General features: G+C 33.7%; 1 protein-coding gene across 6 annotated transcripts in view; it reads right to left on the bottom strand.

Moving 5' to 3' along the window:
- LOC6033026 (serine/threonine-protein phosphatase PP1-beta catalytic subunit) overlaps nt 1-9427 on the bottom strand; it is a 131017-nt gene extending 121590 nt beyond the window's left edge. The window contains exons 1-2 of one of the 6 annotated variants that reach the window (XM_038266217.1): nt 9285-9427; nt 8280-8615 (exon numbers count right to left, since the gene is read on the bottom strand). In XM_038266217.1, the coding sequence (XP_038122145.1) occupies nt 8280-8331 (52 nt within the window). In that variant the 5' untranslated portion in view covers nt 8332-8615; nt 9285-9427. Of the gene's footprint in view, nt 1-8279; nt 8635-9250 lie in introns of all 6 variants that reach the window. The other 5 variants (XM_038266222.1, XM_038266221.1, XM_038266220.1 and 2 more) reach the window with 5 other exon arrangements.
- Nucleotides 9428-13861: the final 4434 nt, after the last annotated feature.

Consider the following 13861-nt stretch of genomic DNA (forward strand, 5'->3'; position numbering starts at 1 on the left):
TTTTTGAAAAAAAAAAAAGTTAATACAATAATCGGCAATTTTTTTTCCGTGTTCCTATTTTTTTTCTAATAGTCTTCAACAATACCTAAAAATTTGTCGAAGACACCAAATTGATCAAAAAGTTCACTCAAAAGTTACAGCTGTTTAAATATTTACATAACATTTTTGTATGGACAGCTGCCAAAATTGTATGAAGACTTGTATGGGTGAACCAATGACACAAAATATCTTCTTTGATCATAGGAAAGGCCCCCACAAAGTTTGAGCCAAATCAAAAAATACAAATAAAATCCATTTCCGATTTTGGTAGAGAATTGCTCAAAAGCTAAATGAACATTTTTCGAAAAATGTTCCCGAAAAATGTCTATAACTTGCAAAAGTTGCACTTTACCAAAAAAGAAAACTGTAGTTATTTTAAATTGAAAATTTGATTATGCACGTAAAAATAATGTTGGAAGCTTTGTTCAACAATCATTTTAATTATTTTCCAAAAATCATATTATTGTAAATCATATCTCTTCCTATAATCTGATTTTACATCCTTAAAAGTGTTTTTTTTTTCGTCCTCTAAAACATATTACAAAATTGCGAAATTATTGAATGGCCAGCTTCAACATTGTAAGGAAGTTTTTATGGAAAAACTAATGATAAAGCATTTTTGATACTTACTGCTAAACAATTTTGAAATTTAGTTTTTTTTTTTCGCCAAACACAATCTAGTAAAGTTGTCAAACCAAAATAAGTTATGACTGCTTCTTTTCAATTCTTTTTACGGATGAAAAATTGATTTTTGGAGCATTTATAGATCGGGGCTTACCTAGAGACGGGATTGGGGTCGCTGAGGGTTAAGGACTGAACAATAAAATTTGCTGGCCAAAACTGTTCGGCCTCACTATTCCGACCTATCGAACCGAAACTAACGCACCCGAGTTTGGAAAACTTTTCCAGTTAGAAAACTTTGCCGAAACACTCCAAAACGTTAAGGTGTGGCCGGCGTTCGACCTGTGTTCGGTTCAGCGGCAAATTAGGCAGGATTCGACCCGGCCACCGCCGCCGGAGGCTAGTAAATTCAATTTGTCCTCTCCACGCCACCGCGTGTCGTCCCCGTGTCCCGGACAGGGTGACCTTGTTCGTGCCGTGACGGAACGGAAATTGTGACATTCGCAGGCAGGTAGACAGAGGCAGGCAGGCTTTTTCAACCGGGGATGCGCCAAGTCATCACGAAACGTCGCGCTGAACGGACGTGAAGAGAGTGGCTGTGACAATTAGGATATGCGACGTGTTGGATGGCATCACAGAGGGTAGTGGCGGTGAGGAAGGCAGGCCGCGTTGACGGTGATGTATTATATTATGATCTGTAATGGATCCGGATCCTTCCCGGAGCTCATCGTAATGCGATGATAACAAGAGGGGATAATTTGATGGCGAAGGTCGCACCGTGTCACGTGCGGGAATTTCCACAAACGGAAAGCAATTTTAATGAAGAATCACGGCAGTTTTATGTGTTTGTGCAAATAGGCAGGACGAAGAAGGTTGATCAAGGCGACCTTATAGCAATGTTGCTTGGATGGCACGTCGACTTTTGCATGGAAAGGTAACAGCAAATTTGTTAAATGTTTATCTAATGTTAAATTTTTTATAATTTTTTTTAACCTCAAAAATATTTAAAATGCTTGATTTTTTAACCAAAAATACAAGAATATAAAAATACAAACAAAATCAACAACAGAATCACAACAGCGTCGTACGCTTGTGCCAACAAGGATGATCATTTCCAATTCCCGTAACAACGCTGCTCTGGTGGCACGATGAAAGAAAAACCATACCATAAACTTTTATAACAAAAACATTAGAGCAATTCTCTCAGATTTCAGTCATTCCATTTTTTTGTATTTTTTAATCCGCCTGAAACTTTTATGGTGCCTTCGGTATGCCCAAAGAAGCCATTTTGCATCATTAGTTTGTCCATATAATTTTCCATACAAATTTGACAGCTGTCCATACAAAAATAGTATGTGAAATTCAAAAATCTGTATCTTTTGAAGGAATTTTTTGATCTATTTGGTGTCTTCGGCAAAGTTGTAGGTATGGAATGGACTACACTGAAAAAAATGATACACGGTAAAAAAAAAATTGGTGATTTTTTATTTGACTTTTTGTCATTAAAACTTGATTTGCAAAAAAAAAATACTATTTTTAATTTTTTTATTTTTTGATATGTTTTAGAGGACATCAAATGCCAACTTTTCAGAAATTTCCAGGTTGTGCAAAAAATCTTTGACCGAGTTATGAATTTTTTTAATCAATACTGATTTTTTCAAAAAATCGAAATATTGCTCGAAAATTTTTTTCAATTTCATTTTTCGATGTAAAATCAAATTTGCAATCAAAAAGTACTTTAGTGAAATTTTGATAAAGTGCACCGTTTCCAAGTTAAATCCATTTTTAGGTGACTTTTTTGAAATAGTCGCAATTTTTAATTTTTTTGAATTAGTGCACATGTTTGCCCACTTTTAAAAAAATATTTTTGGAAAGCTGAGAAAATTCTCTATATTTTGCTTTTTTGAACTTTTTTGGTACGACCCTTAGTTGCTGAGATATTGCCATGCAAGTGTATAAAAACAGGAAAATTGATGTTTTCTAAGTCTCACCCTAACAGTCCACTATTTTCTAATGTCGATATCTCAGCAACTAATGGTCCGATTTACAATGTTAAAATATGAAACATTCGTGAAATTTTGCGATCTCTTCGAAAAAAATATTTTTAAAATTTTTAAACCAAGACAAACATTTCAAAAGGGCGGGATATTTGGCCCTTTTAAAATGTTAGTCTTGATTTAAAATTTTTGAAAGTATTTTTTTTTGAAAAGATCGGAAAATTTCACGAATGTTTCATATTTTAACATTGTAAATCGGACTATTAGTTGCTGAGATATAGACATTAGAAAATGGTGGGTTGTTTGGGTGAGACTTACAAAACATCAATTTTCCTGTTTTTAAACCTTTGCATGGCAATATCTCAGAAACTAAGGGTCGTATCAACAAAGTTCAAAAAAGCAAAATATAGAGAATTTTCTCAGCTTTCCAAAAATATGTTTTTCAAAAATGAGCAAACATGTGCACTAATTTAAAAAAATGAAAAACTTCGATTATTTTCAAAAAAGTCACCTAAAAATGGATTTAACTTGAAAACGGTGCACTTTATCAAAATTTCACTAAAGTACTTTTTGATTGCAAATTTGATTTTACATCGAAAAATGAAGTTGAAATTTTTTTACGACCAATATTTCGATTTTTTGAAAAAATCAGTATTCATTATAAAAATTCATAATTCGGTCAAAGATTTTTTTGCACAACTTGGAAATTTCTGAAAAGTTGGCATTTGATGTCCTCTAAAACATATCAAAAAATTCAAAAAAAATAAAAATAATGTTTTTTTGCAAATCAAGTTTAAGTAACAGAAAGTTAAATAAAGGATCAGCAAAAAAATTTTTACCGTGTATCATTTTTTTTCAGTGTAGTCCATATCCATACCTACACTGAGCAAAACTTACACAGCTCAACGAACTGTTCTACACATGATCTGGCCCTGCTGTACAGAGCACTCAAATATCAATCGCAAAACACTTGAAATTTCGGTGATTTGCCATGAAATAATGTCAATAGCCAAACACTTGAATTTTAAATGGTGTTGAAAAAAAAAGTGCGTACAAGCGATGTACAGGTTCTCGCTTGCTAGTCGTGCACGCTACCACTGCGTCGGCCGGCCAGTTGAAGATGGGAGTGTTTTTTGTGCTATTGGTTCTTGCCTCGTTCTAGCCTTCGATGAAAGTCGCGCAAAAATCAATCAGTGAAACAAATTAAATTCATGTGAATAATCACGTTGACTTTGAATAGTGCCTGTTTTGAGTAGATCTTAAGATCATTTTCAAGTGTTTTACTCATCACTTTGAATAGTTCAAGAAGGTGGGACAAATTCATGAGCAAAACAATTGAAAAGCTTGAGCCACCCGAATGAAAATAACATGTTAAAAAATACCAAAAAGTCAACCGCCCAAACACTTGCATTTGATAGTGGTTTGGATTGATGTTGAAACACAAACCAATTAGATCTACGAAGTGACTTTATTCAATCATTCAAGTGTTTGGGCACTTGAACAAAAAGTGTGGCATATTTTCAGTGTACAACTTTGCCGAAGACACCAAATCGATCAAAAAATTCCTCCAAAAGATACAGATTTTTCAATTTTCATACATCATTTTTGTATGGACAACTGCCAAATTAGTATGGAAAATTATATGGAGAATCTAATGATGCAAAATGGCTTCTTTGGGCATACCGAAGGCACCAAAAAAGTTTCAGTCGGATTAAAAAAATACAAAAATTAAAATTCCCGAAAAAATACCGATTTCGTGGAGAATTGCTCATTAAGGGTATCCTTAACATTCTTTTAATGGTAGAACAATGCCCTCTTTTTTAAGTAAAAATCTAGATTGATTGATCTAGACCGTATCACTAGAAAACTCGATTATCCTAAGTCTTCACTCGTAAAACGCAATTCTTAATTTGACCTCCTAGACCCACCTTCATGTATACATATCGACTCAGAATCAAATTTTGAGCAAATGTATGTGTGTGAGTTATCTCGGCACTGGCTGATCCGTTTTGGTCTCATTTGATCCATCTTGAAGTACCATAAGTCGCGATTGAAAATGATAAAGTTTAGTTAAGTACTCCAAAAGTTATGCTAAAAAACGATTTTAACAAAAGTCCGGAAGATTTTGAAAAGTGTGGTTTATGTAAGAAACCTCGTCATGTTATACATTTTTAGAAAGGTATTCGAAAGACCTTTTCAACGAGTTCAGAAGATTGAAGATCTGACAACCCTATTAAAAGTTATAAGCACTTAAGTGTTATTTATGAACTTTTTAGGGACCGGACCTCATATATTTCGATGAAAACGTTGTCCGGATCTATCATGCGACTTGTCGTTGGGTAGGTAATTAAAATACCTTTTCAACGAGTTCATTGGATTGCAGATCTGACAACCCTATCAAAAGTTATAAGCACCTAAGTGTTTTTCATGAACTTTTTAGAGGCCGGATCTCAGATATTTTGACAAAAATGTTGTCCGGATCTATCATGCGACCTGTCGTTGGATAGGTAATCAAGGACCTTTTCAACGAGTTTAATAATTGAAGATCTAACAACCCTATAAAAAGTAATAAGCACTTCAGTGTTACATATTTATGAACTTTTAAGAGTAAGTTTTATAGGATCAATGAAACGAAAAATATTTAAAAGTGTTGCCATTTAAAAAAAATCTTTAATTTGTCGATGCAAGATCAGATAGACTCAATAAAAACATTTGAAAGGGACTTAATTTTATATCTTAAGCAAATAAAAAATTAAACTAAAAAACGCCGATTTTTTAGATAGTTGCTTGATAGCTGAACAAAAAAGTCAGTATTTTAAGATTTTTTTAATTTCATATGTTTTAGAAGACAACACAAGGACCTAGAGAAGCACAGACAATAATAATACATAATTCAGAAAAAAAAATAATTTTATTCAAACATTCTCATCCTCAAAAGAAAACCATTGGTTCATCAAGAGAAAAAATCTGAAAGGAGCATGGCTCTCCTCTCTCGCGCACGAAAAATCGGTAAAAAGAAGCTAAAAAATCCTCATCATCTTGATTATTCGGCGGAACATCTTTTTCACTACTACACTTGCAAGTGTAACGTCACACGTCGAAAATTGACCTGTCACTTTTTGTAGATGGGCAATGTGTGTAAACAAAGTGAAATAAATATTTTTCTAGCGGTGCTGACAAGGAAATTCACAAAAAATCATCAGCAGATTGATTTTCTTGGAAAATTTCGGGAGCGATTTTCTTTTGCGTGATTTGCCTCCTCTCTGTTTCGCGGGTGAAGAAAGTTCGCAAGCGAAATTGATTTTTTTTTTTTTTGCGATTATTCTATCCCTGAACATTCTACAACGATGTTCGAAAAAAAAGGTCGAAAGCAAGGTTGTCGTCGGGACGATAACGATAATTCTATCGGCGATAATCTTATCGCCGATAATGGACGATAACTCATTTTTTTTAATCTTTCTCAAATCGACTGATTTCAACCATATTATGTTAAATTTTCAATGCTTTTACTTAGAATATATTTTTTTTAATCCATTAAGTTTCAAAGTAAAATACGTAATCAAAATTGTTCGTATTTTTTGGAAAGTACTCAAATTTTCATAATTTACAATATGGGTATCAAACGAAGCAAAATTTTGTATGCTTTTTCAATTTATTAGAGTTACCGTATTTTTCAAAAATACTCAAATTTTCAAAACATGCAAAATAAGTAATAGATAATATTATCGACGATAGTTTATCGATTAACAACCTTGGTCGAAAGCATTATAATTTTAGCTGTTTTAAAGCAATTTTGTCAAAAAAGTGGACAAAATATTTTGTTTCTTAATTTAAAAAAGTAATAATATTAGTGAGTTTTTCAATATTCTTCTTAGGAATGTGTTACTTTTCTAAACAAGTTATGAACTTTTCAGCACTCAAATGGGTAGTAAAAAATTCTTTTCAGTACTGTTATTTTTTTTGGTGATGATTTGAGAAAGACAGGAAAACTTCACAAAGGAATAATACAAAAAAATCGGAATTTTCCAGTTTCCTTTTTTTAAGGAATTGACCAAGGAATCCAAATAAAATAATATTTAAACTCTATAATGTTATTCTTTTAAAAAAATATTTGGCGCTGTCGTGTTCCCAAAAAAAGAATAGCTTAAAATCTAAAGATAACTCCAAGCAAGTACGAAAAGAGCAAAAAACGAAGCATTAAAGATAAACAAAACATTGTATTTCAGTATTCTGAGAATTTAGTTTGAACTTTCAAAGAAGACATTATGATGAATTGTTACTTTCTTTTGCAAAACTTTGAACTTTGGTCAATGCCCATGCCAAAATAGAACAATATATCAACCTAAAAACTTTATTTTTGCAATTCCGTCGTGAAACTACTTACTTTTCCTGTCATTCTTGAACGACGAAATAGCCTACTTTTCTGAACCAAAAATAACAGAATCGAATAGCAACACTTTTCAAAATAAATGCTGAAAAGTTCTACTTTTCAGCACTCAAATGGGTGCTGAAAAGTTGAACTTTTCAGCATTTGTTTCGAAAAGTTGAACTTTTCAACATTTTTTTGATTTAAACGATTTATTGACAAAATACATGAAAATTTGGCATACAATTTCACTCAGTGTGTGTTTTTTGGAATTGCAAAAAATGTTTTATGGAACTTGTTGCAAAACTTGATTTTTTCAGCACTCTTCGTATTTATCCAACTCGGTGAACCTCGTTGGTTAAATGTACGACTCGTGCTGAAAAAATCATCTTTTTGCAACTTGTTGCATAAACTACTATTTCTCGATTATTTGGGTCACATCATAACCATCTATGATGAATCCTGACCATTAAGCTTCTCTACTAACAAAATTCTAAGTAGAAGATCTACAAACTGACATGGCGGGCGGCGTTGATGACAAACGACTTTTTTTTTCTCCTCAAGCTCCTGACAAGCTCGCCACTTAAAAAGCTTCATTTTGCATTTTTGGATAGCCAAGGCATAGTTTTTCGGTGGTTAAAACATTGTGTTTTTTAATGGACACCGTCAACTGAGGCGGATCGTGACAAAAATCTAAATTCGAAACCAAATATTGTGCAGTAAAAATGAAAAAAAAAACAGCTGTCCCGATTCAAATCACAAGAAAAAAAAAACATGTAGGAAATTTGAACGGACCATCTTCATTTAATCAACCCACTCCAGCAGAATCCGCCCACCCCGGCAGAGATGCCACCAAAAACAGCTGGAGCCAATTTCTGATCTCATTAGTGGGATAAATATTCAACATCTTTGAGAACCAGATTTGTTGCTCGCGGGTTATAACCCAGGTGACACATCGGAACGATAACTGCTTGTACAATGAATGATATGAATTTGAGGTGACGATGATTACGGGTGAGTTTAGTTTGGGGGAAACATTGCGTGACTCTTTTTTTTTTCGGTGTGACAACATTCGTGTGGGGGGACAACGATTGGCGAAAACAGAAACGTAAATCAGTTTGTTTGAAAAATCAAAAGAAACTGAACTCAAACTTTGTAACGCGGCGTGTGTGTGTATCGGTTTGATTAGCATTTTTTTTTTTTCTTAAAATGTATTAAAGATGATTTTTGTAAAAGTGGAAGTCGTTCGGTCCTACCTTCGAGCAGCCGCTGTATCAGGTTGTCCACGTCGAGATCGTAGTCGGACATGGCGGGGCCGGTGCTGCTTCTTTGCTCACTCTCCTTGATGATTTACGGCCAACCTGGCTGCGCTTCTTCGGGGCGCCGAATAGATTAGTTCCGCTCTGGAAGCACAATCACTTCCGTCGTCGTCCGGCGAGAGAAATCTCGATCTGGGGGCGGTCGGATTTTTTCTCGTGAAAATGGCCACGAGACGGGAACGACGGCCACGACGACACACACTAAATAGAGCGATTCTCTGGCACTAAAACACACACTCGCTGCTGCTAACTGGCTTAGGCGCTGCTACTAAACTATGGGGGAGAAAAGGAACTAAAAATGAAGAGACTTTCACACACTGTGCGCGGGTTGCGGGCCCCTCCGTGTGTATGTGCAGGTCTGTGGATCTGCCAGAAAAAAACAACCGGACCGCGCGCGCTAGAGCCGCAATGTTTATTAATAACTGTGTGTTATATTCCTTCGCGGTTTTATTTTTCCTTCTTTTCTTGGCACTTTTTTTTTTTTTTTTTTTGCTCTGCACTTGTTCCAACTTTATTTTTTCGAGGGCAAAACTGGCTTTTGACTAGCTTCCAATACAATCCAAGTCGCGTAATGAGAGATTCCCTTATGGACAACCACGAAACTCCCCGTACTTCCTCGAAACCGGTTCCAACAGCTGTCACCGAAGGAATCCCATTTATTATTTATATTGACAACCCAAATGATCAATCAAAACTCTTCTAGCCTACTAGATTAACCCTCTAGCCAGAAGCCAACTTCCAGAACCGGCAGTGATGGAACTCGGATTTTTTCCTCCTACTCTCACTCTCACACACACACGCCCTTTCGGAACTTCGCAAAAGAAAGGAAGCAGCTCTTTTTTTCGCCCCAAAAAAACCCGCACACGCAATATCTGACTGACAAAAGGGCCCCGTCGTCCACTTGACACCTTTTTTTTCGCACGCACGGAACTTTGCTACCACCTTTGCGGGGAGGCCGAGGCACACCTTCACACCGAGAAAAAAAAAACCTGGCCCACGGGCGCGCACGAAAACACACGGCTGGTCGCGGAAAATGCAAGCTATCGAATGAGAATTTTTGCGGAGCAGCGAAACGCGAGCCGAACCGAGGAAAATCTGACCGTTTTGATCGTTTTCACGTCGAGAGTGGTGAGTGGGGCTCTCGAGAACTGTCAGACGGGGGAACTCACCGCGCGAGTGACACACCCTTGCACCCTTACCAAAAATCATGATTTTTTGAGTTCCAAATCCCACTTTTCATACGAATTTTTCAGTTCAACCCATATAACCATTTTTATGGTTGTAGTACCTGAACTCAAAAAATCGTATGAAAAGTGGGATTTGGAACTCAAAAAATCATGATTTTTGGTAAGGGTGCAGATGCGGAGAAGGGGGTCGGGCGAAGATGAGGAAACCTAGCGAAAAAAGATGTTAAATTTTGATAAATCTATGAATTTTCATTCTTTTAAGAAAAAAATTCGGGAAAAATCTCGGAAAAAATCTACTAACAATGGGAATCACATAAAAATCTTCCATTGATTGATTTTCTTGGAGAATTTTAGGAGCGATTTTCTTTTGCGTGTTTCGTTTCCTCTCTCTCTCACGTCTGAAGAAAGTTCGCAAGCGAAAAAGATTTTTTGCGATTATTCCATCCCTGCTAATTAGTGCAAATCTGGAGTTTTTTTCGAAAAGGTTCAATAAACCAAATTTCCAGTTTTTGCTTTTTGGGTGTTTTTGAAACCGCATTGAGTCAGGGGCGAGGTCAGGGGTATTAAAAAACACCCAAAAAGCAAAAACTTAAAATTTGGTTTATTTGACCTTTTAAAAAAAAATCCAGAAATCAACTTACTAATGCATTTTCCAACCTTTTTATTTTTAATTGAAATGTTTAATTTGTTTGGGTTCTAAAATAAGGCTTACATTTGTGATACGATAAGCTTTATTTTTCTGAGTACAAAGAACTTTTGAAAGACTGCAAAGCAACTAAAATTGATTTTTGAACCAATTTAATAAAAATATCCACGCAGCCTTTCTTGACAGAAAAGGTTCTACAAAATTTTGTCTTGTCATTTTTTTCTGCCTTTGAAAATCGAAAAAAGTGATCAGAAATGGTTTTCAATCATGTTTTTACCGTTATTAACATAGGGCTTTAGGACCCAACTCTAATTGAAATTTAAATTTTTATGTTGTACATTCCTGTCAAATCTGCTCACTTCAGTAAGATCAGGGTGACCACTCAAATTCCATTTTCAAATTCCCGACTTTTTCCCGATCTTTTTCCAGACTTTTTTCCAGACTTTTCCGGAATGCTCAAATAATAGGCATTTCTTATCTGAAGAATGCTTTCATACAAAAAACTTTCTATAAGAAAAGTTAATATTAACCACCGAAAAAAAAATCTCAATGAATTGAAAAAAAAATCCAAATAAAGGCATTTTTTGAAAATACAGAAACTAAACAACAAATCTTTAAAAAAATATTCGAAAGTTCAACAATACTTATAACTTCCATGGTATTTTTTAAATTGGCAAACGTATAGTTTTTGATATTTTTTTTAACTTCATCATCATTTTAAATCAAAGATTGATTAAAACGTAATTGCTGTTATTATTCATTCAAAGGATTTAGAAAAATGTCAAGGAATTCATAAAAGAAAATGTTTTTGCCAAGTTCCCTTTTTAATTATATAATTTTTGATATTGAATTTTTTAATCAATGTGTAATTTTTCTAGTGGTCAGTATTTAACTGTTTTTTTTTTTTTAATGAAAATTCAGTTTGATATGATTTTATGTTTTCCCACTTATTTTAAGCGACTGTTTGAAGAGACAATTTTTTAAATAATTATGCAAGAACTCAAAATTTCTTGGATTATTTTTTTTTCTTGCAATTTCAATATTTTCTTTATGTTTTCAAAATGTAAAAATCTTTTTGAATTTTGGATTTTGTTCGATATTTAAGTTTTCCGCAAACTGAAAATCAAGCTTTATCTATGGTAGGTAATTTACTCATACTAACAAAATAAAATTCAAGGGCAACATTTGAAAAAAAACACACATTTTAAATTACTTAATGAATTTAGTTAAACAATTACAAATATTTACCAAAAAAAAAAAAAAACTATTGCCAAACTCAAGTTCGAATCCTGTTTCAAATATTCAATTATGTGACAAAATGGAACAGAATCATAATTCTAAGCTGGCCATTACGCTCTATTTTTATATTAGTTTTCATCAACTTTACCTCTTGTTTTGTGAACAAAAATTAAAAGCGATCATTTGATTCATAAAAAAATATTATGAAAATCTGTGTCAAAGACTCCAATATTCATAAAGATTTTAAAGGTCTTAAACAGCTTTTCCATACTCAAATATATTGAAATAGTGAAAATAACCTTAAATTTAAAGTAAGTTACTAAAGCACAAATGAGTGAATTCAATGTGAAAATTGTACAAAATATTACAAAATTTATTCAAGAGTTAGAAAAGCTCAGAATTCCCGACTTTTCCCGACTTTTTGGCATAAAATCATAAATTCCCGACTTTTTCCCGATTTTTGGCGGATTTTGACGAATTCCCGACTTTTCCCCGACTTTCCCGATTTCCCGACTTGAGTGGCCACCCTGCAGTAAGATAGACTCTTGGTTAACACTTCGACATTGACCCAATCATATTGTTTTGTTTTTAACAATTGAAAAATCGGGAAAATCAAACAAATAAAATAAATATAAAAAAAATCAAAAAAAAATCTAAATTAAAAAAATACTTGGAGAGAAAATAAGTCTATCTATTGCAAAAATAATATCCAAAATATAAAAAAAACTTAAGATCAAAATTGAATATAAAAAATTTAAATAAAAAACACTTAAACAAATTTGGAGTCTTTTTTAAAGGTCATCAATAAAGAAAATTATTAATTTTTGCTTCTAGGGTGTTTTTTTACTATTTTGTTATAGAGTTATTTGAACCAGTTAAATTTTTATATTGTAAATTCCTGTCAAATCTGCTCACACCAGAAAGATAGACTCATGGTTAACACTTCGACATTGACGGAATCATATTGTTTTGTTTAAAACAATCGAAAAAATATTTAACAAAGGGGAAAATCAAACAAATTAAATAAATTTAAAAAAAAAAACAAAAAAATCTATCATTAAAACAAACTAGGAGATAAAATAAATCTATCTGTTGAAAAAATTCAATCTAAAACATAAAAAAACTAAAGAACAAAAATTAATACAAAAAAATTAAAGAACTTACACAAATCTAGAGTAAAGAAAATTATCAATTTTTGCTTCCAGGGTGTATTATTATTTTTTTTTTACTATTATTATTAGCAGCATCGAAGTATTCGGTGTTAAGTTGTCACTTCTCTGATAGATTTCTCTAACCTCACCCTTACCAAAAATAATGATGTTTTGAGTTCCAAATCCCACTTTTCATATGATTTTTTGAGTTCAGGTACTACAACCATAATAGTAGTTTATGCAGCAAGTTGCAAAAAGAGGGGTTTTTCAGCACGAGTCGTACATTTATCCAACGAGGTTCACCGAAAGTGAAATTTCATGTAAAATTTTAATGTATTTTGTCAATAAATCGTTTAAATCAAAAAAATGTTGAAAAGTGTTACTTTTCAAAACAAGTGCTGAAAAGTTCAACTTTTCAGCACCCATTTGAGTGCTGAAAAGTAGAACTTTTCAGCATTTATTTTGAAAAGTGTTGCTATTCGATTCTGTTATTTTTGGTACAGAAAAGTAGGCTATTTCGTCGTTCAAGAATGACAGAAAAAGTAAGTAATTTCAAGACGGAATTTCAAAAAAATGGTTATATGGGTTGAACTGAAAAAATCGTATGAAAAGTGGGATTTGGAACTCAAAAAGTCATGATTTTTGGTAAGGGTGTGTGTCAGAAAATGAGTGCCATTTTTAGCCTGTGAGTGGAAAAAATAGTTATGAAATGATACCCCTCGCTGTACACGAAAAAGTGAAACCATTAAACTTCTAGATTTAGATTACTGATTTAGAAGAGATTTCGGTTATTCACGATGGAGATTATAATTTTAACATCAATTTGAGCTTAAGCTCATTTAGGCCCTAGGTCCTGTTACGTCCAATCAAGCTCATATTTTTTGTGATATGTGCTCAGTCAATGTCACAATGGTCAATTCAATATTCTGAAACAAATTTGACTGTTTGCCGTCACAATAAAACATATCTGAGAAAGTAAAGTTAAACACTGTACTCCAAGGCTACGCCCATACAAACCCCCCAACGGAACAAGCTCCTGCATTCTATTGAGTAGGGTAAATATACCCATTTTAATCATTCTAAGCCGTTCGACCAATTCTCATCACCTTTCCTTTTTTCTAATCTAATCAGACCCTAGCGCAGCCAATCTTTCTAAGGGATCCTGGAGAGTGCCTTAGGTTAGATGACGCCTAGCACTCTTCTTGTCATTTATTAACATTTGTAGTGCGCAATTGCATCGGAATGCATTGAAACATCACAAGCGTTAAAGCGGCCAGGCCTACTGCGTAAAGCCGT

The sequence above is a fragment of the Culex quinquefasciatus genome, chromosome 3 (genome assembly GCF_015732765.1).
Source record: "Culex quinquefasciatus strain JHB chromosome 3, VPISU_Cqui_1.0_pri_paternal, whole genome shotgun sequence".
Lineage (NCBI taxonomy): Eukaryota > Metazoa > Arthropoda > Insecta > Diptera > Culicidae > Culex > Culex quinquefasciatus.